The 25,743-nt window shown below is 40.9% G+C and overlaps 1 protein-coding gene across 5 annotated transcripts; it reads right to left on the bottom strand.

Moving 5' to 3' along the window:
* Positions 1 to 1,430: 1,430 nt before the first annotated feature.
* On the bottom strand, positions 1,431 to 24,309 carry gal3st2 (galactose-3-O-sulfotransferase 2). Of its 5 annotated transcripts, XM_086036813.1 has the most exons (5): positions 24,125 to 24,309; positions 19,732 to 19,817; positions 17,761 to 17,865; positions 10,748 to 11,423; positions 1,431 to 5,664 (listed from the first exon to the last, which is right to left on the bottom strand). In XM_086036813.1, exons 1-5 carry the CDS (start codon positions 24,158 to 24,160, stop codon positions 4,717 to 4,719), a joined length of 1,851 nt encoding a protein of 616 aa, XP_085892939.1. In that variant the 5' UTR covers positions 24,161 to 24,309; the 3' UTR covers positions 1,431 to 4,716. The 5 variants fall into 5 exon arrangements, with proteins under 5 accessions (XP_085892939.1, XP_085892941.1, XP_085892942.1 ...); XM_086036815.1 differs by lacking the exon at positions 19,732 to 19,817; XM_086036816.1 differs by lacking the exon at positions 19,732 to 19,817 and having other exon boundaries at positions 17,761 to 17,862.
* Positions 24,310 to 25,743: the final 1,434 nt, after the last annotated feature.

Here is a 25,743-nt window from a genome sequence, read left to right as displayed (position 1 = left end):
TCTCATGTAAGTGGAGTCATGAAAGTTTTTTCTTTTTTTCTCAGCGCCCCCACATATCAGTCAAACTCCCCCTTAGCCCCGGGAGAGAACAAATCCTGGCACTGTGCCTGCTTCTGTGACAACTTTGAAAGGAATTTAAAAAATGCAGTCGAGAACTTGATTTTGTGTTTTCTGGATCGATGCTTGCTCGTAAATACACAATAGGATAATGCTTACAAGCGTAAACATTGGCACAAAGGTGCACCTGCATATGTAAATATTGGCACATGTGATGTCTACAAATGTAAACATTAGCACAATTAGCAATCCATCTTTTATCTGCAAGCCAATGATATGTCTCAGTGCACTTTGGCAAACTATGCAAGATTACACCACTCTTTATTTAGCAAAAACAAAAAAATCCATTTATCAGAGAATGTCAACACTGAGCAAAGAATTATCGTAATATGTAGAGGTGATTGGGGATTACTTGTTTTCGCTGTGTGGTTGGAAGTAAAACTGAGGTGAAAGTTTTGCCATGTTAAAAAGCTGATGCGGCATAGGCCTAATTGTCGTGCAGGTGGCAGCATTACTTAATTAATGCATGCAAATATGGTAGAAACTCAAGGGTCAAACACACATCTCTTTTTCTGCAACATTCTCCATTTGCTCATCCCAACATTGACGCCATCGAGAAGTCGAGGAGATGCAGCTGACGAGCGAGGACGGCTTGAAGAGAGAGTCAGTTTTTGATTTTGGCATTTCACGGTGATGTCAATTATATATATGATGTCAGGTCATTGCCATTTTTGTTTCAAGTGGAATGAAATTAAACTCAAATATGATTGTAAGAATAATAATGTATATTATGATTAATGTGTTGGATTATTATTATTAGGCTTGTATGAATGTTAATGGCTCACACACACACACACACACCCTCACACACACACACACACTTTCATAACGAAATGCTAATGAAAAAAGACAACAACAAAAAAATCTAACACATGAATCATGATATACATTATTATTCTTACATTCCCCTCTGTTTTTCTTACATTTGCACAGTCCATTGTTATTGTTTTATTCTGTCCCAAGGACTCAGCGTCTCCACGGGATGCTCTTCGATAACAGCATCGTTCCTATTTTGAGGCTGTGTCCTACTCACATTCCACTTTCTTCACAAGCAACTTCGACTGACATGATTAAAACAAGTTTATAATGCTGAAAAAAACCTTACAATAATTATAAGAGTAAATATGTTATAACCTACGAACAATTATTCTATCAATGATCTACAGTTCCTCTTAACGACTGTAGATGCAGAGCCCATTGTGAGCTGGCTTCCCCGGGCCCTCACCACCTGCTGTGCATATTTGTTGTGACCTGTAAATATGTATACCATGTTGATGTGTTGCTTATGTTTTACGTGGAATGCAAAAACTGTACAGACTCATCAAAACCTTTTTATTTTCTTGATGTGGCCAAATGCTTTTGACAAAATTGCATCCCGGTCATTACACTTTCATTGCGTAGTAATCATGACCCAGTTTATTTAAGTAATTTTGGAATTAAATACTTCCCAGAATAAAACAAACTCAGCAAAATATGTATAACTAGAATAATCAAGGAATAACAAATACAAAAGAATCAAGTCCTACATCATACAATGCAGCTGGTACACACCCTTTTATAATTCACTGTTGAGCAGCACACTGTAAGTGGTTCCTCGATTACAGCTCTTCTGTGGAACCTCGACGTTTGAACCTTGCACGACACACATTTAAGAGAATTGAGATGGGCCTTAATATCAACTTCCAGATGGCGGTTGAAGTGTAAAGCAGTGACGAGACATTACATCCACGCAATGTTGCGTAACGCTTTCAAGAAAAATGACCAAAATAATAAAAAGCTTCACGTTAAAGACAATGATAACTTTGTAGCAATGGATATAGCGCTTCACTTAACATCCCTGTTTGACCTACAAAAAAAGTTAACCACTCAAACATGTCATTGATGACAAGCAACACCCTGTATGGTGCTGCTAAAGTCTTAAATGCTTTGAATGTGAGCACATCATGATTTTAGGCTCCGATTATTGGGTATACAGTCTTCCATGGCATAACATGCTCAGGAGTGTAAAAATCTCACAAACAACTGCCCATTCTGCCCAAGTGAGAATGCGATGTTCTAAATATGTCTGGTGAAAACTGATAAAAAACCTTTATGGAAATATAGGTGAAAACATATATGGACACATAGGTCTTCAGCGTCTGTCTTTTGTGTATTTTGATTTTTGGTTACTTTAATCCTGGTCATTTCAGTTCCCTATGTTGTGTTTTAGGAATGGTTTGTCTTCCTGTTTTCCCAGTCTGCACCAGAGGTGTCAAATTCCAGGTCCAGAAAATAAAAACCCTGCCACAGTTTGGCTTTAGCTTCTACTCAACCGGCAGATAAACAAGCTCCTACAGAGGGTTCATCCCCGGGCTGGCGCTTCAAACTGTACCTATTATCACAAAAGTATCCTCTCCTCATCCAGGGTGCATGTTCAAAACATTGCTCTTGTAGCCACAGACTTGTTCTGGTTGTTACTGCAACCACTATTGAGTTACCAAGCTGTGCAAGATATTTTTTAATGCCACAGGCCAGGGGCTTATGATTGTTTTGAAAAGGTAACAAAAAACATTCAAATAAACCACTCCGGGAAAAGGAAGCCTTTGTAACAAATGGCTCACTGCTACTTCTGTCTTACAGCAAGAACTCTGAGCAATAAAGTGGCTATCGAGCAAGGAAACATAATTGATCACTTTAATTGAAGTCAAAATGTTCGCAATACACAAAAGCCATCGGACTGACGGAGCGACCAACTGTCCGTCCCATGGACTGATCGACTGACAATTACAATTCGAATCTGCTTGAAACAAATGATGGACTGACAAATAATGGACTGGTACCCAGGAGGCTGACGGATGACGAATGACGGACTGGCAAAATTCAGTAAAGTGCCAAACTCTGGTAAGAATGTCACAAAAGTAATTGAAAATGTATATATCACTCCTACCACATTGGTAAAACACTGCATCAAAGGAAAAAAACGTTTATAAACCCCATCATGCACGATCCACAAAAAGCTAGGGAGATTCAGAGTTTAAGGGCAGGGTGCAAACATTGAAAACTTTTCTGTAGCGCTTTAGAACCCCCTTTACAATGCATAACTGTCATTAAAATGTGGTTAGGTCGTTGGTAGACAGCAGTTTAATCACTAAATACAATACAGAATATGTCTGCCGTTTGAATCTCGCGCCCCCTCATCTTCAGCTTTTTCCGGAGATGTGACGTCACAGTAGCCGGAGGTTTCAGTGACTACTAATATGAACGGTCTAATAACGCCCCCTTCTGTCGGCTCGTGTTTTTCAAAATCCTCTCATTCCAAAACATCGCTCGCCATTGAGTGTGTTGTGTTTGTAGCTCATGGAAATTGTACAGTCTATGGTGTAGCAAGCGGTTTAGCTAGATCTACCTCACTTCCGGTGGCTAGAGCCACGATTCCTCGAGTTTCCATGAGCCTACAAATCACTCGGAATGAGCAAGTAAAACCTATTTTCTAATCAACCTGTGGTTGACAACTTGCAGGAAGTGACTTGTTTGTATCATAAAAACTATTACCAATGAGAATATGAATTTTAACAGACTCTGAAATATGTTTGCACCCTGACTTTTAAGGGTGAAATTTCAGGAAAAGTCTAAAATGCACTACAGATAAACTTTATAGGTGAAATTAATTTCACCTATAAAGTTTTGAATGTCCAACTATTTAATGAAGAAACATAATTCCAAATTGAGACCTTAGAGGTGCATTCACACAGGCCCAAGTTTATTATTTACTGTTTCTATCGAAGATGTAAAAATAAAGTGTCAGTGCAAAAGAAACACTATTTTTATTTTTCAAATCGAGTGGTAATTACCACTGTCTATTCAGTTACAGAGACGTCGATATCGCCATTGTCTACAAAGATTTATCTTCACCATATATCATGTTCAACTGGTTCCACTGGTTCAAAGTCCACAAGCGAATCGTCTATATCACTGCCGTTACTTATTTCAAAGCTCCCGTTTGCATGTCCGCCATTATGCTCGAAATATTCCCCGCCACCCTCCGAAGGGGTCACGACACCATTATGTGTATATTCTGATGCATTTTATTGGCTAAGAGACAGAGAATTGGATTGAAAAGAAAATTATGTAACACACTCCCGGCTTTAAGGGTAGAAAGACGCAACAGTGCTCCCGGCTTTCGTGGTAGAAACGCAGTTATGCGCTGCCAGCCTTAATAGATTAACCAACCAGACAAACAGGATGTTCTCACAGGGAAGTCACAGAGTTAGAATCAAAGAGACGAAAAGAGTCACAGAAAAGCATTAAGGCAGCTTCCGTCAGCAGCCTCAATTTGCCATAATGAATTTTGCGGTTCATCTCCTTGTTCGTGAACAGCATGTTTTGCAAAAAGTCCCACGTTAGGCAGATGGAAAAGTTTGTGCATAACAAAATTTAGAGAAGGTCAAATTCATTTTAGGCTCATCCTGAAATTTCGCCCAAATGCTGGATGTCACAAAATGTTGTAAGTACAGTATTTCTTTGGTGTAACCAGAGCAATGTCTCATGTTTCGGGTGATTGTCATGTGTAAGTGCATGACTCAGTACATTCCAGAGAGACACTATATATTCCAGTGTGTGTCAGTGGGAAGTTTTGGAGGCCTTCTGATTCTTGAGTTTTAGATGACTTGTGTGCCTGTCTCCAGCTTTCCTTTCTAAGGGTTTACCCATCAATTCTCTTATTTCTGAGCGCTTATTTCGTATGGCGGCCCTTGCACTTCGGTGCCTAGCCACTAACTCGGGGAACTGCTGGTTGTAGAGACTATCTGTGTATTGCATTTCTGGTGTTATTAGTCTCTCGCATTTAGTTTTGGTTTGTGTGCCTTCTATGTGTGGATTGAGGTTGTAGCCCTGGATGACAGCAGCTCCATACTGAAATGGCTTTAGTCTAGCTTCTTTGACCTGGAGCGGGTCAACGGGCCCGCCATCTGTGAGACAGGTTTTAGCTAATTTAGCCTGTAATCTGTTCAACTGAGCAACTTCAACTTTTATCTGCTCTCGTCCAATAAGAGTATCCACTTTGTGCCAAAAAGTCCTGTTGAAATGCATGTAGATGCGCCAGTCTAGCGCATTCCACCTCTTGATTTTTTCTGCAGTTGTAGGTAATGGTGGGCGACGCGTGTGCTCACTGCGGCTGTTCATCTTAAAGGAAACCACGTCCTCCAGGGTCCAGCAAAGGCTGTGTTTGAGCAAGATCATAGACTCCTCAAAGTATTCCGAAATAAGAATGAGGTGGAAGTCCTGTTCAATTGCAGCAATAGACCTGTTAGTCCTATCGTCAAGGTCTTCAGCATCCGCGGTGACATCGTTGTCAAAGCCAAAGTCAAAGGCCAAAATATTGTGAGCATACTGGTTGTTTGTAACTGATGACATATAGTTAGGGGATCTTTTGTCTAGGAAGTCATCCAGGCTTGGAGTCTTATGGAAGGCTGGGATACTCTTGTAGTAAATGAAGATGGACTCCATCATGGCCACTGGATTCCTTATGATGGAGAAGTAGAATGTATCCGCCGGCATCACCTTTGCAACCTGGGACATGAAAAGACATTGTTCAGTGGGACATTACGTATCAATACTATGTTTTTAAGTCACCAAAAGGAGTTCACACTATCTTCTGGGAAAATACACTTCAAAAGTTACAAATATTAATAATAATAATAATAATAATGATAATTGAGATCTTGCATGACGTTAGAAGAGATTATGTGCGTTGTCTTTTTTCAACCAGTGAAAATGTGTTGAAGGAGTAAACAACAGTAGATGCCTGGTGCAAAAGGCCGATTTCAATGCCGCCTAATTTTGGGGGTGTCAGCAGGTGTGAGGGGTAGTGATGGGTGGCTATATGTGGTTGAGGGGTGTAAACATTCGTTTTTATCAGCAGATTTTATTTCGCATTTCATTTCACTATTGGCGGCGTTTTTACTCTTTCAGCAACCACCCAAGTTGGGGATGGAACCTTTGCTGCCGGCACAGAACACTTAAGCCCCTGTTCCACTGAGCGGTGAACATTTTCGAGTGTTTGCGATGTTAGCGAATGTTACGTTCTTGTCAGGGTTTGTTCAAAGTCGCGAATGTTCGTCAAATGGTTGCCACTTTTCTTGCCGCAAAGGAATTTTGCAACCTTTACCAAGAATCGCAAATGTTCACCACTCAGTGTGATGGTGTCATGGTTTGTTTTGTTTTTGCCTCCTGCTCCTGCCGGAGCGGTGAGCGTGTCCTTGGCAGCCCACCTGTGCTGCATTACAATCTATGGACTATATAAGGACTGCCAGGCATACTACACATCGTTGGACATTACTTGCTCATGACTCTGTTGCCAAGTTCAAATCTTCTAGCCGTTCCATGGTTTTGCCCGTTCCCTCTTGCCTCATTTTTGCCTCATGTAAGTAGTATTTTTGTTCTCTAGTATTATTCTCGGTATTAATCTGCTGATCAACGTGCACCTAATACATGGACAGGGGGGAGAACTCCCCGGGTGGATGCCCAGGGCCAAGTATGCCCTGCCCTCTGCACACCCGTGATACACACACTTTTGAGTACAGTATATCAGTGTTTCTCAACCTTTATTGAGCCAAGGCACAATAAGTGTATTTCACATTGGAAAAAATCTCATGACACACTACTTAACAAAACTATTCACAAAAAGTGCCTATACAGGGTCATTATGTACATTCTGTCATCTAGTGGAAGAACAATTTATTGTTTTGCCTGTTTCTATACATGGTTGGAATAAATAAATTAACAAAAGAGTTTGTTTTTTTATTAGCAAATATGTACTTTTTGTCAAAATAATTGACAGTGGATCATTTCCGGCAGCACACCTGATTATCTCTCACTGCACACTGGTTGGGAATCACTGCAGTATGTCATCTGTTGTCTTTATTACTTCAAAGATTGCCTGTACAGTTCACCAGTTTGGTACCAGAATTTGATTTGCTCTTAATGTAAACAAATGCTTTGAAATTCAACTGTGGAAGGTTCACCCTAGTGCATAAAGAGATTCTATCACACAGTTTTCATTTATTGTAGAATAGAATGGCATAAGTCTACTTTTATCAATCTCCATCTGACAAACCTTGAAGTTGCAAAGTTTGTTTACTGATAGCCGCGTCTATTTTATAATGCGCAGGCTTACTGCTGTAAATATGCTATTCTCTTAGTTGCGAGTGAATTAACAAAGTTATTGTGTGGGTTATCTGGGAAGACACAAGAAAGTCGCGAAACAAATATTTTTGAGTAATATTGCCAATTCTCTTTTGTGCATTTTTGTCAGTTTTAAGAAAGCACACCTTTTGCACCATTCTAAGGAGTCCTTCTGGCCTAATCTAAAATTTGAATTCAACTATTCATTCACAACATTTGATATAAAAAAGGTTTTGAACATGCTGGAACATTTAGCATAAAAAAACTCTTAAAGGGATGGACGGTGGGGCCGGCGGGATGGCCATGTTTTCACAAGTTCATTTTATATATTTTTTGATTAGGAAAATGAAAAGAGTTGTAATTTTCTATTGTATCAATAAATTTGGGAGAAATTAGGAAATAAGTGACTCCATGAATAATGCCCCTTGTTAATGAGGACAATGGCCGCGCCTCCTCGCGTTCTATCCCTGTTCGGCCGGAGTCATGGGAGAAACAGATTCCAAACCCTCCATTGGAAATCATTGTACTTTCATTGCTTATAACGTCCAAAAACAGCGATCAATTGGCACCAAAATTTATGTGGACGTCTCTACTATTGCCCACTTCAACATATCAAAAGGATTAACCTCTCCGTGGCTGATTTATATGAGAATGAGGAAATGTGGAAGTGAGCAGAGCTACATAGGCTGGGACCAGCGCACACTGCTTCTTTGTTTTACAAAAAATAAAAAAACACTGCTTCTTTGCTGATCACAGTTAGGACGAGCGAGGCATTTAACACCAGTCAGGATATTTACAGAGACAGAAGTGGAAATGAGACATGCACATTTATTTGGATGAGGATTGGCAAGCTTTTCTTGACCGACAACACGCCGTCCAATTTGTAACGTAAACATCTGAAAAGGTACGTTCCAATGTGGCCACACTCGGTTGTGGAGTCAGCCTCGCTTGGAACTTTTTGTTCGCTGAACATTGACGCTTGTTCGATGAAAGCTTACCACTAGAACGCCCAGAAGGCAGTCATTTGACTACTTATGCTTTACATTTGACAATGTTACACTGCCATATCACCTGCTATTTTGGCAAGGAATGGGCAATTTACAAATTAAAGTCATCTACTTGTAGCCAGTAAAGTTGTTTGTCAAATATCACGCAGATTTGTCGTTCAATAGTTGTTGTAAAAACCCCTGGGTTTAACTCACTCTGACGCAGAGTAATGAGCTAATGTTGTTGTGCTAGCAACATTTGTTGTAACGACCTGAAGCTAGTTGTTGCTATTAGCCGTCCAATTATCCTACCTTTAGCCGGGGAGGGAAAAGGGTGGCATAATCTCCAATCTGCCAGCTGCTGCTGCAAGCCGCCGTCTCCCCCCGAGAGTTGACACAAGTTTAGCGTCGCTAAATGTCCGGAATATAACTAGCCGGGGTTCGTGTCCGCGTTCATGCTCTTGCCTAATCACAAAAAAAGCCCTTAAATCACTACAGTCTTTTGAGGTGGGCATTTTAGTACCAACGTCATTTTTACATGCAAACCTATTATAAGTGCCAATGTTAAGCTCACCCTAGTGTCCCTTTAACTCAGAGTATTATCTTTTCAGCTAAAACCCGTTCAACAAATATTCACTTTATTCAAACTTTGCTCAAGGTATTAATCATTTTGGACTTAAATGTACAGCCCTTAACACATTTATGAATCAACATAAGGCTCATAACACATCTGCAGAGCTGGGCACTTGACCCTTTTTTGCCGGTCCGGCTGCGACCCTCCACCCTTGACCTGGGTAGACTTCCGGCCATGACCCACCGCCATTATTCATAAAAATTATCACCCCCCCGCCCCGTTCTGCCCCCCGGCCACCCCCCCCAAAAAAAGTGTCCGTGATTGACGCCGCCACAGGAGACATGCTAACGGCAGAGGCTTTTTAAGGATCATTAGCTGGCTAATTTACCATTCAAACCCGCTATGGACATGCTTCAAAATGTGCCACTAGTACTTTACTACTTACCCAACTGCGTGTGCTTACTTCCATTGCGAGCCGCGGGGTTGGTTTTGTCGTATTGTTTAATTATTTGGGTCCAACAGACGGCCAGAAGTCGCAGTCAACAAGTAACTTATTTTGCACACTTCCCCTCCTTCACGGCCTTCAAAATAAATGCATACCAGCAAACCACTACACAGCAAGTTTGCTACGGCGTATTTCTGGAAGTACGGAAGACGAAGACGTGCATGAACTCCACCTTGATGTGCCAGCGTCATCCTTGAGTCAATGCTGCGTGCAGCTTGAATATACTCGTGGACACAAGTTGTTTTGAAACAGTTGGGTTCCAAGTCAGTCGGTTTCGCTTCAAGACAGCGACAACAATGGTTATCGTGCGTGCTACAACAATAAAGGGACCGAGATGACTATGCATTTAATTTCATTGCCAAACTACCGGTAGTTTGCTTTGCAGCAGCAACGAGCTGCGTGCTGCATGCTCTCCTCCTCTCCGTGTGGGAAACTGTATGACATCGCAACATGTGACATAATGGACGGATCAGAGCAGCAACAATTCGTAGCATGTGTGGCAGACCTGTCGCCAACAGCACAATGCGTCGGTCACGTGAATCAATGCGGCAGTTGTCGCGGGAGTAGAAAGAAGCCTAAAAAGAAGCCTTTCACTGAGTAGGCTGAGATGAAATTTGACCGCCTCGCGAGCACGTCACACGCGTGAGTGCCGATTAGTGGGCCGGACTAAAATCCACTTCCGGCCATGCTTAGTCGAGCCATTTTTTTCAATTTGTCAGTCCCCACCCCCCGCCCCAAAAATGGGCATCCGGCCGGGCTGAAGGGTCCAACCGGTCCGGCCCAGGGACGGACTTGCCCAGCTCTGCACATTTGTGATGTACTTCTAGATTATGTTCAAGTTAATTGATTTTTCATTTCTCAACAGAAACAATTGTTTTCATGGTTTTGTTATGACTCGAATGTGGGTAAAAAAGTTAAATCTGTTTGAAATTTCTCCAAACCAAAACTAATATTTCTGTCAGCCGTTTTAACACATTATGTTGCCACTACCAATGGTCAAATAAAATCTAACTGCAACTATCCAGTCATCCTTCCTTTTTTTTTTTTTTTTTTTTTTTTTAAAACTGCTCATCTAGTTCAGGGTCATCGGAAATCTGGAACATAAACCACCGGCGAGAGACAACCATTCCCACCTACGATGAGCCAGTGACAATCAGCTACGCGAAAATACACTAACAGTAACCCAAATTTAACTGCCGTGGAAGATTTTCCACAGCACATTTTTAAAACAGCATAAACACTGTTAATCCCCATAAGTAGCAAATGCATCACCGTAAATAGAGCTATAAAGCCTATTCCTTATTGTTTTTCCCCAAATTTGTCATCCACCTCAAATATGATTCCTGAATCTAGATGGAAAAGACAAGTAGCAAGAAACAAATCTATTTGTGATTAAACACTCACCTCAACTTTTCTAAACCTCATATGATTGCACATGATGTGGAATTCCTTCACATGTTTGCTTTTGACACCTTCCACAAAATGGGAATCAAAGAAGTAGGGGTAAAACAGCTGTTTTTGTTTGTTCAGGGGAAGGGCAAAGGTCAGGTTCCTACTTTCCCCATAGCGGTAAAGGATGTTTAGAATTGTGCTGCTTGCCGTCTTGTGCGTCTTGAGGAATACAATGTGCCACTTAGGCAGACACTTCCTTTCTGTATAAACAGTTGTGATGTTTTCTTTGACTACTTTTGATGGAGAAGGGGCGTTGGGGTTGTTACTATATTTGCCAGCTATGAAACTCTTTCCGTCACTCTCTCGGGCCAAAGAATCACCAAAACGAATCTTCAGTTTGCTTTGATGATCCGACGGAAAAAATCTTCCTGGTAAAATACACTTGGTCTGAGAGTCCTTGGAATGGAAGATGGTTGTATCCACGTATTTTGACAGGATATCAGTTTCTGGGTTTCCATTTTGCTCATTCTGATAAAGAAGCTTTGAATTTCTTTTTGTCTGTGCTGATATCACATTCTGCATTTCTGCCAGTTCAGACTGAGTATGGAGGCCCAACCTAACATTTCGCAGAGGTGGGAACATGGGCTCACTGTCAGCAGGGTATTTCACATTTGGGAGCTCGTCATCCCTGAAAGAAATCACATGCAACAAGAGTGGTGTAAAATTTTGTACATTTTATAACAGTAAAAGTCATGTATATAATAACAGAAAATCGTAAATCATGATATATAACTTGAAATGTCCTTTACAAACAACTTTTTCTTATAAATAAAACTTAAAACAATTTTTAGTTTGATATGTCTATATTGTGCCCTGTGATCGGCTGGCAACCAACCGAGGGTGTATTAGCTATAAATTAGCTGCATTTCAATTAATTAATACAAGCTACAAAAAAATGCTTGATCTAAAAAACATCATACATAACTTTTTTTATGCAGTACTCACATGAGTACCAGGAGATTGTCTTTGGTACTCACTAGTGGTCCAAGGGATAACATAAGTCACAGTTCGGATCGGTCATAGATTTTGAGGATCATTTTTTGTATGACCAAAAAATAAAAAAAAAAAGCTGAATAGAACTTTGTCTTTTATTTTATAAAACACTTTTGCCCATAAAAAAAAATCAACTCCTAATATTCTAATATTAAGAACACAATTGAACGCAATTTTGTAAGTGGTAGTTATACATTTCAAGGTATCCTGCTAGACATTTTGAGCTGAATGTTTTCTTACAATTATTAGGCAAACATGTTATAAATTAAGTGAAGACAAAGTTTTATTTTTATTATTTTTTTCATAATGAAAAAGACTTGAAGTGCAATTTAAGGCACCTTTCTTAAAGCATCGGCGGCACATTACAAAGTACTCTAGGTCCACAATATAGAAAAAATAAGTTTAAAAAAAAAAGCGGCAGCTGTTGAACTACCAGCTAATGATAACAGCTGCTAGCCACTGACGTCGGAGATTTGTGCCGTATCATACAATGACGGAGTATTTAACTAGAGGTTTGTTCGTTTTCTAAATTAGCTACTGAATATGATTTCGAGACAGCGTTGTATTGGTGTTGATAGCAAGCGTTAAAACTGCCAATACGTCGAAAACAGAAGTCAAGTTAGCCGTTACGCCACAACGCGGTCCAACTTCAAAATAAAATTTCACTAAGGCTATTGCATTGGCATTAATGACTCGATATATTATTTTTGTAAGCTTTATTTTGAAGTTGGCCTTTGTGGAGGCAGTGCGTTCGTTGAGTATGTTCGCGAAACGTTCCCATGCATGCGACTTACGTGATCCATAAGGGTTTTCAACTTCCTCGGCTGAATGTGGACTACATGCGTACTAGTTATGCGCACCCCTGATCATGCGTTCTCTTGATGCCTATAATACCGTACACCAGGGGTGCTCATTGCCTAGTTCAGGGGTAGGGAACTCTGGTTCCTCGATAGCCATATCGTGCCTGTCCTGGATATATCCCTCCTCCAGCACACCTGATTCAAATGACCAGCTCATCAGCATGCTACATAGAAGTCTGAGATGATCCTGATCATTTGAGGCAGGTGTGTTGTAGAAGGGAGAGATCCAAAACAGGCAGCATATGGCTCTCGAGGAACCGGAGTTCTTTACCCCTGAACTAGTTTGTTGTAGTTTGCAAGCCACCAGTAAGCCCATGGAGGGAGTGTCAGTCGATCGCATGGCATTAACCAATCAATGCCAGCCCTCCCAGTTACGTGCTATTGATATAGCTGCCTGTCAACAGCAGTAAATGAGTTTGAAAAAAAAAAGACTTCCTTCTGTCATCCGTTGTGAAATTTGTCACAAATAGCAGCACACACCATTCCCACTTCCTACAGTTTCAGTAGCGCAACCAGGGGTGCACATCCAGTTGTTAAATATAGTTTGACCCACACATTGACATGCATACACTGAAAACTCACCACAGATGAGACACTACAGAACGACCTGATTTTTTACAATAACTACCACGGATATGGATGGTAAAGGAAGACGTGAGGACTGCATCAATTTTGATAAATTCTCTTGTCTCAAAGGAGATAATTTTTCACAGCTGTTCCACTTTTGAACACCATGCCATTGTTTTTACCAATCCCCCTATTCTCTGCATTACTGTCTACAGACCTCCCCATCACTCCACTTCTTTTATTAGAGTTTTCAGAATTCTTATCCATTTTGTATTCTACCTATAACAGAATTTTAGTAACTGCGGGTTTTAATGTGCACGTTGACGATATCTCGGACCAGAGAATTTTTAAACCTTTTAAACTGTTTGGATTCTAAACAGAATGTCTCACAACCCACTTGCATCAGAGGACACACAATGGATTTGGTCATAACCTATGGCTTGTCCGCTGGTGTGTCCTCTGTTGTTGACCTGGCTGTGTCAGACCACTATTGTGTATTGTGTATTTTAACAATGCCAGTTTTAACCATCAGGCAGCCCCGGTGAGAACAGTGAAGAAACGCTACCTATCTTCTGAATTGGCTGCGAATTTTATCCAGATTTTAAAGCGCATTCCTGCTGACATTTTACCTGCACCCTGTGATTTTATTCTTGATCATTTTCACCAGAATTTGAAATCCTCATTAGATTCAGTAGTTCCACTTTCAACCAAAACGCTAAAAACAAAGACTGTACCCCTGTGGAGAAACAATGCAATCAAAAAGAAAATGCAAGTGCCGAGAGGAGGTGGAGAAAAAGTAAACTTACAGTCCATCCATCCATTATCTGTACCGCTTCTCCTCACAAGGGTCGCGGGGCGTGCTGGAGCCTATCCCAGCTGTCTTTGGGCAGTAGGCGGGGGACACCCTGAATAGGTTGCCAGCCAATCGCAGGGCACACAGAGACAAACATCCGCACTCACAATCACACCTAGGGGCAATTTAGAGTATCCAATCAACTTACCATGCATGTTTTTGGAATGTGGGAGGAAACCGGAGTGCCCGGAGAAAACCCACGCAGGCACGGGGAGAACATGCAAACTCCACACAGGGAGGCCGGAGCCGGGATCGAACCCACGACCTCTGAACTGTGAGGCGGACGTGCTAACCAGTCGACCACCGTGCCGCCGTAAACTTACAGTGCACTATGAAATATTATGTGAACAATTAAAATCCTACAATAAAAAAGTCAAACAGGAAAGAACTTCTTGTTTCTCAAACCTCATTACAGTTAATAAAAACAACCCCAGACTTCTCTTCTCCACCTTTGAACTATTAACCGCTCTGATTTTAACCAGTTCCCGCAGAGACCAACAGATGCGCTCTGTGAGGACTTTGCAGATCACTTCAGAAGTAAAATCGATAACATAAGATCCAGTCTTTTAGCCTTAGTCAAAACGTACGTTTTAATAAACCTGGAAAATCATATTTACATGAGGAAGCACTGTGGAGTTTTGCCCTGGTTGATGCAAGGACACTTGGTCGAGTTTTCTCACAGGTAAATCCAAAAATCTGCCTTTAGGATCCAATTCCCACATCTCTTTCAAAGATATCTTATGGATTCTTTGAGGAACAGATTTTAAATACAGCCAATTCCTCTCTCCAGACGGGCGTCCTCCCCACCGCCTTTAAAACGACGGTGGTGAAGCCCCTTCTGGGGAAGAGCAATTCGGACCACAGTGTTTTTGATAATTACAGACCTGTATCCAACTTACCGTTTTTAACTAAGATTTTAGAAAAACAGTCTTTCTCAGTATTACGCCAGTTAAATCATTTTTTTAAGTACAAATAAAATTTGAGAGAAATATCAATCTGTTTTTTGGACGAACCACAATACAGAGACAGCTCTTTTTAGAATTTTAAATGATATCAGGTGCATTGCAGATGTGAAAAACCTCACAGTCTTGGTGCTACTGAATCTAAGAGCTGCTTTTGATACAGTATATCACCAATTTTTTTTGAATAGACTTTAAAACCTGGTGGGAATATCTGGCACTGTTTTTAATTGGTTTTATTCCATTTATCACACAGGCCGATGTTTCTTTGTAAGTATGGATACTTGTTCCTCCAAAACCCATTAAATTAAATGTGGGGTTCCCCGAGGTTCAATTTTAGGCCCAATACTTTTTAACCATTATATACATCCCCTTGGGGACGTCAACGGGAGACACAGCATCAGCTTCCACGGCTACGCCGATAACACACAGCTGGACATTGCCGTGTCTCCTGATGACACAGGATGACCTATTGATACCCTTTTAAATTGCATTTGAGATATTAAGTCATGGATGGAAGCAAATTTTCTACAGCTCAATCAGGACAAAACTGTGGTTTTGGTTAGCGGCCCTAATCAGACAGAGAAACTTTTACGAAAATTACAAGATTTGAAACCCTCACAATTAGGGGTGTAACAGTACACACGTGGGTGTATTAATACGTTTCGGTTTGGCATGTTCGGTTCGGTCCACTTGCGTTCGGTTTGGTCCACTTATTAGCGCGAGCTTACGCACAGGCACTATTGACTGTTGCACGCGGGAGAGGAGGGCGGCGGCACTAAATAATGGGAACATTCTAGCTTTCCTGTTAAAATCACCGATGGGGAAAGGTACGTAACATGTCTAACATAATAACGACTATCCGACTTTGAATGTTTCTTAGACGAGGAAGCAAGCAGTATTTTTAGCCAAAAACAAAGTACAACAGCTCTCTCCTTCATTCTCCACGGCTTCTCTCGCTAGTCATACGATGCATTCATGAACCTCGGAAACATCACAACTCAGCAAAACACAAATCTGACCACAACATAACCCAATTCGTTACAATATGCTGTTGAACATTCAAAGGTTTCAATGCCTAAAAAGTGTAAATAATTTAATTTCAATGTGTTAGACGTGCTTCCCACAACATAGCCGCCGATCTCATGTAGCAATGTCGGCACACAACTTTGGGACTTAAACGTACCTTTCACCATCTGCGATTTTAACAGGACAGCCAGAATGTTCCCAAACAGGAGACTGCAGTCTACGGGGGGGACCTTCGAGCTTTGGCTTGTTTGCGTATTCGTTTGCTCCTCTTTAGTGCCGCCGCCCTCCTCTCCCGCGTACAACAGTCAATAGCGCCCATGCAGTAATAAGTGGACCGAACCGAACGCAAGTGGACCGAACCAAACATGCCATACCGAAACGTATTAATACACCCACGTGTACCGTTACACCCCTACCCATAAGTCTCCTTATGCCAAGTCAATCTACGTATCAATCTACCTGCTTCCTTGCCTTTAACCACGTGATTGTAAACCCTCCTCATTTCAGCGAGGCATGTAGGAAGTGAAGAGTGTGCAGATGGACAATGGTATCTTACCCATGATAAATGTATCTTTACATTTATCTTGAGAACACTTGTGTGACTGCTGGTCAAAAGCTAAAGCCCGTATCTCACTGAGCGTCAAAGTTTGTCAAATGTTTGCGCACAGCCCAAATGACGACCCCTCGCGAGGGCTCGTTCAAGGTCGCAAACAGACACAAAGACGTATGCCAGACATTTGCTTCTATAAATGTGCATAACTCGTTCTGGCTAACAAGCTTCCCTTGGCTTAACAAAGCAATTTGAATTTGCTCTGAGTCTGCAGGGTTCATACTAGTCAATTTATTTTATCAAGTTACCAATAAAGTCTAATATTGGGCCCCAAATTAAGAGAATATAGCAGTCAAAGAGCAACTTAAGCAAGGAACCCCAGACTTTCCTCTCCCCAGCCACTTTATCCAGCCCCTCAGGGGGGAATCCTGAAATGTTCAAGGCTAGCCGGGAGATTCTTCAGCGTGTCCTGGGAGATGTCCATAACACCTCAATAGGGAGGTGTCCAGGATCTTAACAAGATGTCTGAGCCACCTCTTCTGGCTCATATGGAGGCGGAGGAGGAGAAGCTCTACACCTGCCTGAACTTGTCACCCTATTTCTAGGGGAGAGCCCAGACACATTGTAGAGGAAACTCATTTCGGTCCCTTGTATTATGACAGTAGGTGAGGGTTGGGACTTAGTTTGAGTTCCCGTAAATATATCAAGAGTTTTCAGCTCAGCTGGTTAAGACAGACTGATACAGAGTCTGCATTGCTGCAGACACTGATCCACCTATCAATCTCCCACTGCTTACTTTACTACTTGTGAACAAGACCCCAACATACTTCTTCAACTCCTCAACTTGGAGCAGGATCTCATTGCAAACCGGGAGCGGGCACGCCACTCTTTTCCAACTGAGGGTCGTAGTCTCAGATTTAGAGGTGCTGATTTTCAACCCAGGGGCTTCACAGTTGACACATCACTGCGAAAAGTCAGTATTTGACCGCCCACCACTGTCTATTATTTTCTACAGAAATGTTGGATGAATTTGAGAGGTGCAATTATATCATATCCATCTGATCAACATTAAGATTGCATTTCAACTGTTCTTACACGTTACAAACAGATTTAATTATTTTGGCATTCAATTCAGACTGGTAAATTAACCTCACCTGGCTTGGCGGGCTACCAACTGAATGGCAATGCAGACCAGTAACAGGATGAGTAATATCCACAAAAGGTGATGCTTTCTGCACAATGTTCTCTGCATGCACCTGCTGAGGACAACACAAAATCAAACAGGGCTTATTCTTGCATTTTTAATTCATCAGTTGGCTGTCAAATACAAGCATTTTTTTTTCCCTACATCACTTTATACACACTCGCACTAATATTTTATTTATTTTTTCAAAATGTGTTTGTTTTGGGTGTCCAAACGTTTTCCTTCCTAGGCCACATATAGAGAAATCAAAGGATGCGTGGGCCACTTTGACATTGCCCAACTTTATGAAACACACTAAAACCAATCAATCAAGCAATTATGTATTTGTTATTTTCAGAGGTGGGCGTTCCGTCTGACCAACGGACCGATCCGTCAGGTCCCTCCCCCGTTTTGCTGATATTATACGATAGATGGGGAAACTTTAAAAAAAACAAAGACGGATTGAGCATTGACGGAAGTGGATTTTCGTCCATCTGTGTAATCATAACAAAACTGATCAAGGAACGAACGGACCTCACTGTCCATTATTGACAGAAGCCTATTTGGCTGAAGAGAGATGGAAATATGACCCAGACTGCATTGTCTATGTATGTAAAGCAGGTGGCGGTATGCACCAAAGAGAGAATCATGACTTACTTAGGCTGACTAAGTACTATAGTAAGTTGCTTTTAATACAAATACTGAGGGGACAAGCTGAAAGGATAACAACAACAACAGTTTTACAGAGGTTCTTGTAAATTACGTTTTACATATCTACTTTTGGTTTTGGAAAGAACGGAGTTAGGAGGTTCTGAAACAGTATTTTGCCACCCCCCACACTCCATTTCAGAAGGTGGCAGTTAGGGCTGCTCGATTAAGTGATTTTTATCCGAAACCGAATTTTCTGGATAAAGCGATGTTAAAAACGTTAAACTCGGCATGTTTGATTTTGTTATTTTTGGTGTATCTAAGCCACCGTAGTTTCCTCTGCATTTCTGCTTCCTCCCACGAGCGCGCAGTCCGAAACAACGACAACATCCATGGCTATAACGGCGATTCTGATATTTACTCAGGCAAGTGAGCGTTTAGTTATTAAATCGGGCAAAAATAGATGCATGTACAATAAAACCCGTGAGCAAGTAACTCAACGTCTGAAAGTCGTCCCTTTTTTTTCTCCTCTACAACGGACCTCTGGTCCAGTCGGACTATGCATCCGTACTCAAGCTTGACCGTGCATTGTCTTACTGAGTGACAGTTTTGCACTAATCATTGATTTATGTTTAAGTAAGACCAGGGAGAAAGGTGAAAGGCTAGTCACTAGCTGGTTGACAAAATGACTTGCTGACAAGAGTGTTTGGTTTACAGACTTGACTGTCTACCTTCTCTCATGTTGATGATTTTATTTCAGATGGTATGTGCACTTTCTTCTTTCATTATTGGTTTGATTAAGAACAGATCTGAAATCTATCGTGTAAGTAAAATGCTGTTAATCCCAATGGATTGTTCTGTGTGTATTAAGTTAAATTGACTGGCATTTTGAGTTCAAAGGAAGAAAAATTAAGTTTAAATAAAAGACATTCAAAATACTTCATTTTTAATTATTTTACAAAGAAATCGGAATTGTAAAATCGGGTTTGAGAGAAAATAATCTGGATTTCGTTGTTAGGCAAAATCGAACAGCCCTAGTGGCAGTGATGCACCAAACGTTGTTTGCCAACTACTATAAAAGACAGAAGAAGTAAAAGAAGATGAAGACAACCAGGAATGTACCTTTTGGTAACAATGTGAAATGGGGTTCTGGTTAAGATAAGCACAACTTTCAAGTAAAACTTGGGTCTAGTTGTAGAGCTGTTTGAGCAGCAAGCCGACATATAGCACTCCATTTACAGGCGAGTTTGAGGGCAGGGGGGACAGCGCCAGTGGACAGGGAGGAGTTAATTACCGAGAGAATGAGTGGGGCGAGAGCAGGGAGATAGGCTTGGAAGAGGTGGAAGTGGTCAGTTGGTTATAGATGGTGTCGATTTTTACCTGGAAGAATGATAGAAAGGAGTTGCATTTGTTAGGTGAGAATGAGTGGGCCAGATCCGGCCCGCAACATCATTTTATGTGGCCCGTGAAGGCACGTCATGTTTGTTGACTTGACACATTTCCTTGAAATTGTCTTCACTGTTAACGCAACATATGGGATATTGCAAGTATTTGTTACCAATCCCTCCTTCAAAAAAGAAAAATTGTTGAACAAACCATTTACTGGCTTCTGATTTGAAAACGAACCATCCATTAATTTGTTGTGAAGAATGTGATAATATAAGGCGATTATACATTTATATGGGTTCACAGCCATAACGGCCCTCTCAGGGACACTATACTATAACTATGATGTGGCCCGTGACAAAAAATGAGTTTGACACCCCTGACCTTAAGAATGTGAGTACTAGACTTGCCTGCCAGAAGTCCAGACTTTTCTCCCATTAAAAATACGCAGCACATAGAAGTGCAAAATATGAAAATGGAAACCCTGGACTTATTGAGAAACTAAAGTTGTGCATCAATTAACAATGGGAAATAATTAAATATAAATATAAAGTATTTGCAAATCATTGTATTCTGTTTTTATTTAGTTTTTACACAACATCCCAATTTCATTGGAATTGGGGTACCGGTATGTTGTTTGAGAGTTGAAGCAAAAGGAATGTGCTGGTATCATAGAAACACACAACATTCAAACAAATACAAAAGAAAACTCGTCAAAACAACACAAAAACAATGTCTTTGAACTCATGTCGACACTTGTCTATTTGCATCTGTGTTCTATTTTTATTGTTGTTTTTTCTTTTGTTTTTGATTTTTTTTTTTTTGCTCTCCCTGGCTCCTTGCTGTTCTCCTGTTAAAAGTGTTTTTAAAGGCTGAAGGATTATGAACTTCGGTTTTGGAATAACCAGTTTTTCCTGGAAAGTAGGGGCTGGCACTGATTTATAACCATTATTTCATGGGGGCCGTTGCCTGACTTCCTGATCCCAGGGGAGATGGAGGTATGTATGAGCCAGCACTGATGTTTCTCCTCGACCATAGTTTTTGTATTTCCTATTTGTTATATTAAATACTTAAAGACAAATTTAATGTATCAGAATTTCAATTGGACACAATTTCACCTATAAATATTTTAAGAACCTGGTGTAGGAATTCCACTGTGGATACTTTTTCCTTGACGAAGGGAACTCTCGCCTAGTGGCCTTGTGTAGGAATAATAACGTCTTCCGGGTGGGGGGAGACAGACTGACTGAGATTGACGATTGTCTGTGAATCTGCAAAGTTGTTATGAGTAACAGTGTTGACTTTATAATTGACTTTAATTTAATCCCACTTGAAACATGAAGCATTAAGTGAACATTTGGGGGTGATAGTAGTAATTCAGTCACGCAGACAGCAATGACATGACGTCGTCTTTGACTTCTCCATGTATTAATGAGATCGAAAAACTCCAAATTGAGTATTAAGATCTGCAGTCTGAACATATCTTATAGACATGACGAGAAGAACGGAAGACAAAACCAGGCAGTGTTGTACCTGAATGAGTTGAACTATCATTCATTGAGAAAAAGAACTATGAACTAGTTCATTTTTGGAATGATGAACTAGGTTTGAAAAAAATGGAACAATGAACTATGAATTGAACTAGCTTGTTATATATGTGAGCTGAACTTTGAGCTAGTTTTCATAGAACACTGAAAACAGGGGACACAAAACACAAAACTTGCTATATTAATTATTTTCTTACTTCTGGAATGAGAATGTGAATCCAGTGTGTGGTCAAGTCTAGTCTCCCAAATAAGGTAAGTATTTTAATTGAATTTTGCTTTAGTTTACTGCAGTTTCAAAGTAAAGTGATTTATTTTTTTATTTCATGCAAGTTATAAAAGCCAAAATGTTACTTAAAACATTGCATGTAAAGTAAATTAACAAAGCTGGGCACTTGACCCTTTTTTGCCGGTCCGGCCCCGACCCCCCCGCCCTTATTCATAAAAATTATCACTCCCCGCCCCGTTCCGCCCCCTGGCCCGAAAAAGAAATTTAAAAAAATTGTCTGTGATTGACGCCACCGCTTGAGAGATGCTAACGACAGAAGCTTTTTAAGGATCATAGCTGGATAATTTACTATTCGAACCCGCTGTGGACACGCTTCAAAATGCGCCACTAGTACTTTACCACTTACCCAACTGCATGCGCTGACTTCCATTGCGAGCCCGGGGTTGGTTTTTGCCGTATTGTATAATTATTTGTGTTCAACAGACGGCCAGAAGTTGCATTCAACAAGTTATTTATTTTCCACACTTCCCTTTGTTCACGGCCTTCAAAATAAAAGCATACCAGCAAACCACTGGGACGGACCGCCCAGCTCTGTAAATTAACATTATCTTATAAGGAAACTAAAATAAATATGAACGAATCAGTGGTTGACCGATCTCCCAGATGCAATGCGATGTGTTGGATTTTAGAGGTTTCACTGCATACATCTTTCTCCAACACCCAGAAACCCACAAGCACTTTTGCCCTTTCTATGGAAATAAATGGCTTCAGGTGAGCAACTCTCATTTGTGGAATTCCAGACATCTTTTCCCTGTGTGCGTGTTTGTGCACGCGCACATGCCAGTATTTGCACTGTATTGTGTCTCCAACTTGAGCCAATATTCTGTCCAGGAGAAGTGATACCAAAAGTAGATTCAACTAAACGGAATGCTGCTCATATGAAACCTGAGATTGGTGCAGAGGATTGATTTTAAACCTATGAAAGGAACACAGCCATATGTTTAACTCTCACAAAGTCACAAAAAAGAGCATGTCTAATAGTAAAAGAAAAAGCAAAAAAACATAACATTACATAAACATGATGATGAATGCAGCTGTAATTATTAGATATTTATTGGAATTGTTTTAATTTCAATTGGCAGTGACATGAGAGTCAGAATTTGGACCCAGAAGCAGACAGGACATGGGAAGTGCCAAAGTAAAATGTTTATATATAGAAACATACAAAGCAATAACCGGGAGCAGTCCTGGGCACAGCAGAACATGGAAGGAAACTTGACATTCTGGCGTGTCACTGAGCAACTCAACCTTGAATACGGTACTGAAATACTTAAAGACAAAAGGCCACGCCCCACCCTGTGTGACATCATAAACGACCACCACAACTGGCCAAACAGTCACAACATGAGCAAAACAATGAATGATATCAGGTTGTTAACGCTCTCTGGAATTTCCACGACGACTATTTGCTTTACCAACATCCAAAAAAGACTTGAGGCAGATGTCAGAGCATTATTTTGACCGTAAAATGTTTGGGTGACTATCATCTTTTTAGACTCATCAGAAAACATTCTGTTTGAATGGGCAGTGGCCTTAAAGGGGGAAGTCAACTCCATAATTTTCTTGACAATATGCCTATGTGCCGCCACTAGTCTACACAAATATGAGTTAAGCGGCAAAATCCACCGTTTTTTATCCATCTCAGAGGGCGGCCATTTTGTCACTTTCTGTCACTTTTACGAATATAATATTAATCAGAATGCTTTGTTTAGACTAGTGGGGCTACGTAGAACACAATATTATTCAGAACACTTTGGGGTTGACTTCCCCTTTAAAGTTAATATTGAATACAATAAAGAAGTGGACACATCCACAATCCATCCATCCGTCCATAATCCAAACCGCTTTTCCTCACAAGGGTCACTGGAGCCTATCCCAGCAGTCTTCGGGCAGTGGACAGGGTATACCCTGAACTGTTTGCCAGCCAATGGCAGGGCACACAGAGACAAACAAACATACGCACCCACAATCACACTAGGGGCAATTTAGAGAGTTCAATTAACCTACCATGCATGTTTTTGGAACGTGGGATGAAACTGGAGTACCCGGAGAAAACCCACGCAGGCACGGGGAGAACATGCAAACTCCACACAGAAAGGCCGGGGCCGGATTCAAACCCACAACCTTTACACTGAGAGGCAAACGTGCTAACCAGTCGACCACCGTGCTGCCACATCCACAATCCACCTGTTTTATTTCTTATTTAATGAACTTATAATTGTTGTAAATCATGGAAACACACTTATCATACACACTCTAGGAATTGGTTCATTTGATCTAAAGGCTACTTTTAGGTGTGAGTGAATGCTTGTTTAGTGCAAAAAAATAATGGGATTTCAAGCATGCACATTGAATATGTTTCAATATTTAACTGCAAAATGACATTTTGTGAGTGCATTTAGAAGAGTGATGAAATGGAGAACGGTGGTAGTGTACCAGTAACTTTAAGAAAACATGAGAGGACTTACAAGTAGAGTGGGCTGGGAAGCTGTTCCTGGAGCCATCTCCTCTGAGGGGACAGCATCTCCGGCAAATCCCAGAGACAACTGCCTCTCAATCAACCGCTTGTGCCGTCTGTGTGTTGTTGCACGAAGGACGCTCTCAGACTTCGACGTTGCACAGTCGTCTCTCTCTCTTTCTCTCTCTTGCTCTCCCTCTCTCTCTCTCTCTCTCTCTCTCTCTCTCTCTCTCTCTGTCTCACACGGTGCCTTCAAAGCCCCGATGTCACTGAAAAGAGGAACGCCTATATAAAAAAAAAAAATGAAATGAATGGATACTTACTAGGGCAGCATGTAAACTAGGGGTTAACAAGACTGCCTCACAAGCTCTACTCTGCTAAATTGCCAATAGGTGTCAAATGATGAGTGTGAATGGTTGTTTGACTACATGTGTCTGGCGATTGGCTGGCAACCAGTTCAGGGCGACCCTGCTTCTGCCTAAAGTCAGCTGGTATCATTCACCTCATGCATGATCTTAATGAGGACAAGCAGAATATGCCTGTTTTCCAATGCAGGAGAAGGATAATGAGAAGACAATAAATAATAAGGAATATGCAGTTTCATACTTTGTTGTCAAATGCATCTTATTTCAAGGCCACATTATAAAGTGGTGCCTTGAGATATTTTTCCGTGTCCATGCTTCGTAACTCGAAACACTCGTATCTCAAATCATCTTTTCCCATTGAAATGAATGGAAATGTTTTTAATCCAGATGACCCGTACCTCTAAAATTAAAAGAAAAAAGGTTTCCAATATTGTACTTTATAAAAACCTACATTATGACACAATTAAATAGAATTAAGATTCATCACCCTTTATCAAGTGAATGGGCATTGTGCTGTTCCACATTGGGCAGTATAAGACAGACAGATCGATATACTGTTCATTGAGATGGCTCAACTCCTCTCTCAGCTTATTAGCAGAGCTGGGCATTTTACTAAAAATTCTTTGTCTGTTTACTGCCTTCTGCCTACAGTAGCCTTCCGCCATCCGTCTATCTGCCATTTTGTCCTGCCGGACCAAATAGTTATCGCCTATAGGCTGGTCCGACTATCATTTTAAACGGGCTGCCGTTAACGTTTCCGACTACCAACTTCGACAAACTACCACTAGCATGCTTACAATATCTCAATTAGCAGTGAAGACAATTTCACGAAACATGTCAAGTCAACAAACATAATTTACCTTCGCGGGCCACATAAAATGATGTCGCTGGGTATATCTGGCCCCTGGGCCTTGAATTGGACACCTGTGTTCTACAAAGTCAAATCTCAATTGAAAAAGTACAACATTAACGTGAAATCTTATGGTTATGATTTTATAGCTATGTAAGTTATGGTTTGTGTTTCGAGTTTGGTTTTTGACTGTAGTTTCATGTTTTTTCTTGTGTTCCTTTGTCTGTCTCTTGTTAAGTGATTGAGTCCACCTGTGCTTGTCATCCCGGTCCCTTGTGTTAGCCAACCAGCTCCCTCCAACCCTCTGTGTCTTGTCCAGGTGTTCCTTGTTGTATCGTCAACTTGTCTGTATTTAGTTGCCCGCTTTCTTTCAGTCCTTGTTGGTTCGTTTTGGTTTGTCTTGTCAAAGTCAAG

Source organism: Filicampus tigris, chromosome 7 (assembly GCF_054856515.1).
Source record: "Filicampus tigris isolate MCC_2025a chromosome 7, RoL_Ftig_1.0, whole genome shotgun sequence".
Classification (NCBI taxonomy): domain Eukaryota; kingdom Metazoa; phylum Chordata; class Actinopteri; order Syngnathiformes; family Syngnathidae; genus Filicampus; species Filicampus tigris.
Note: the sequence above shows the minus strand (reverse complement) of the source record. Positions and strands in the feature narration are given on the sequence as shown.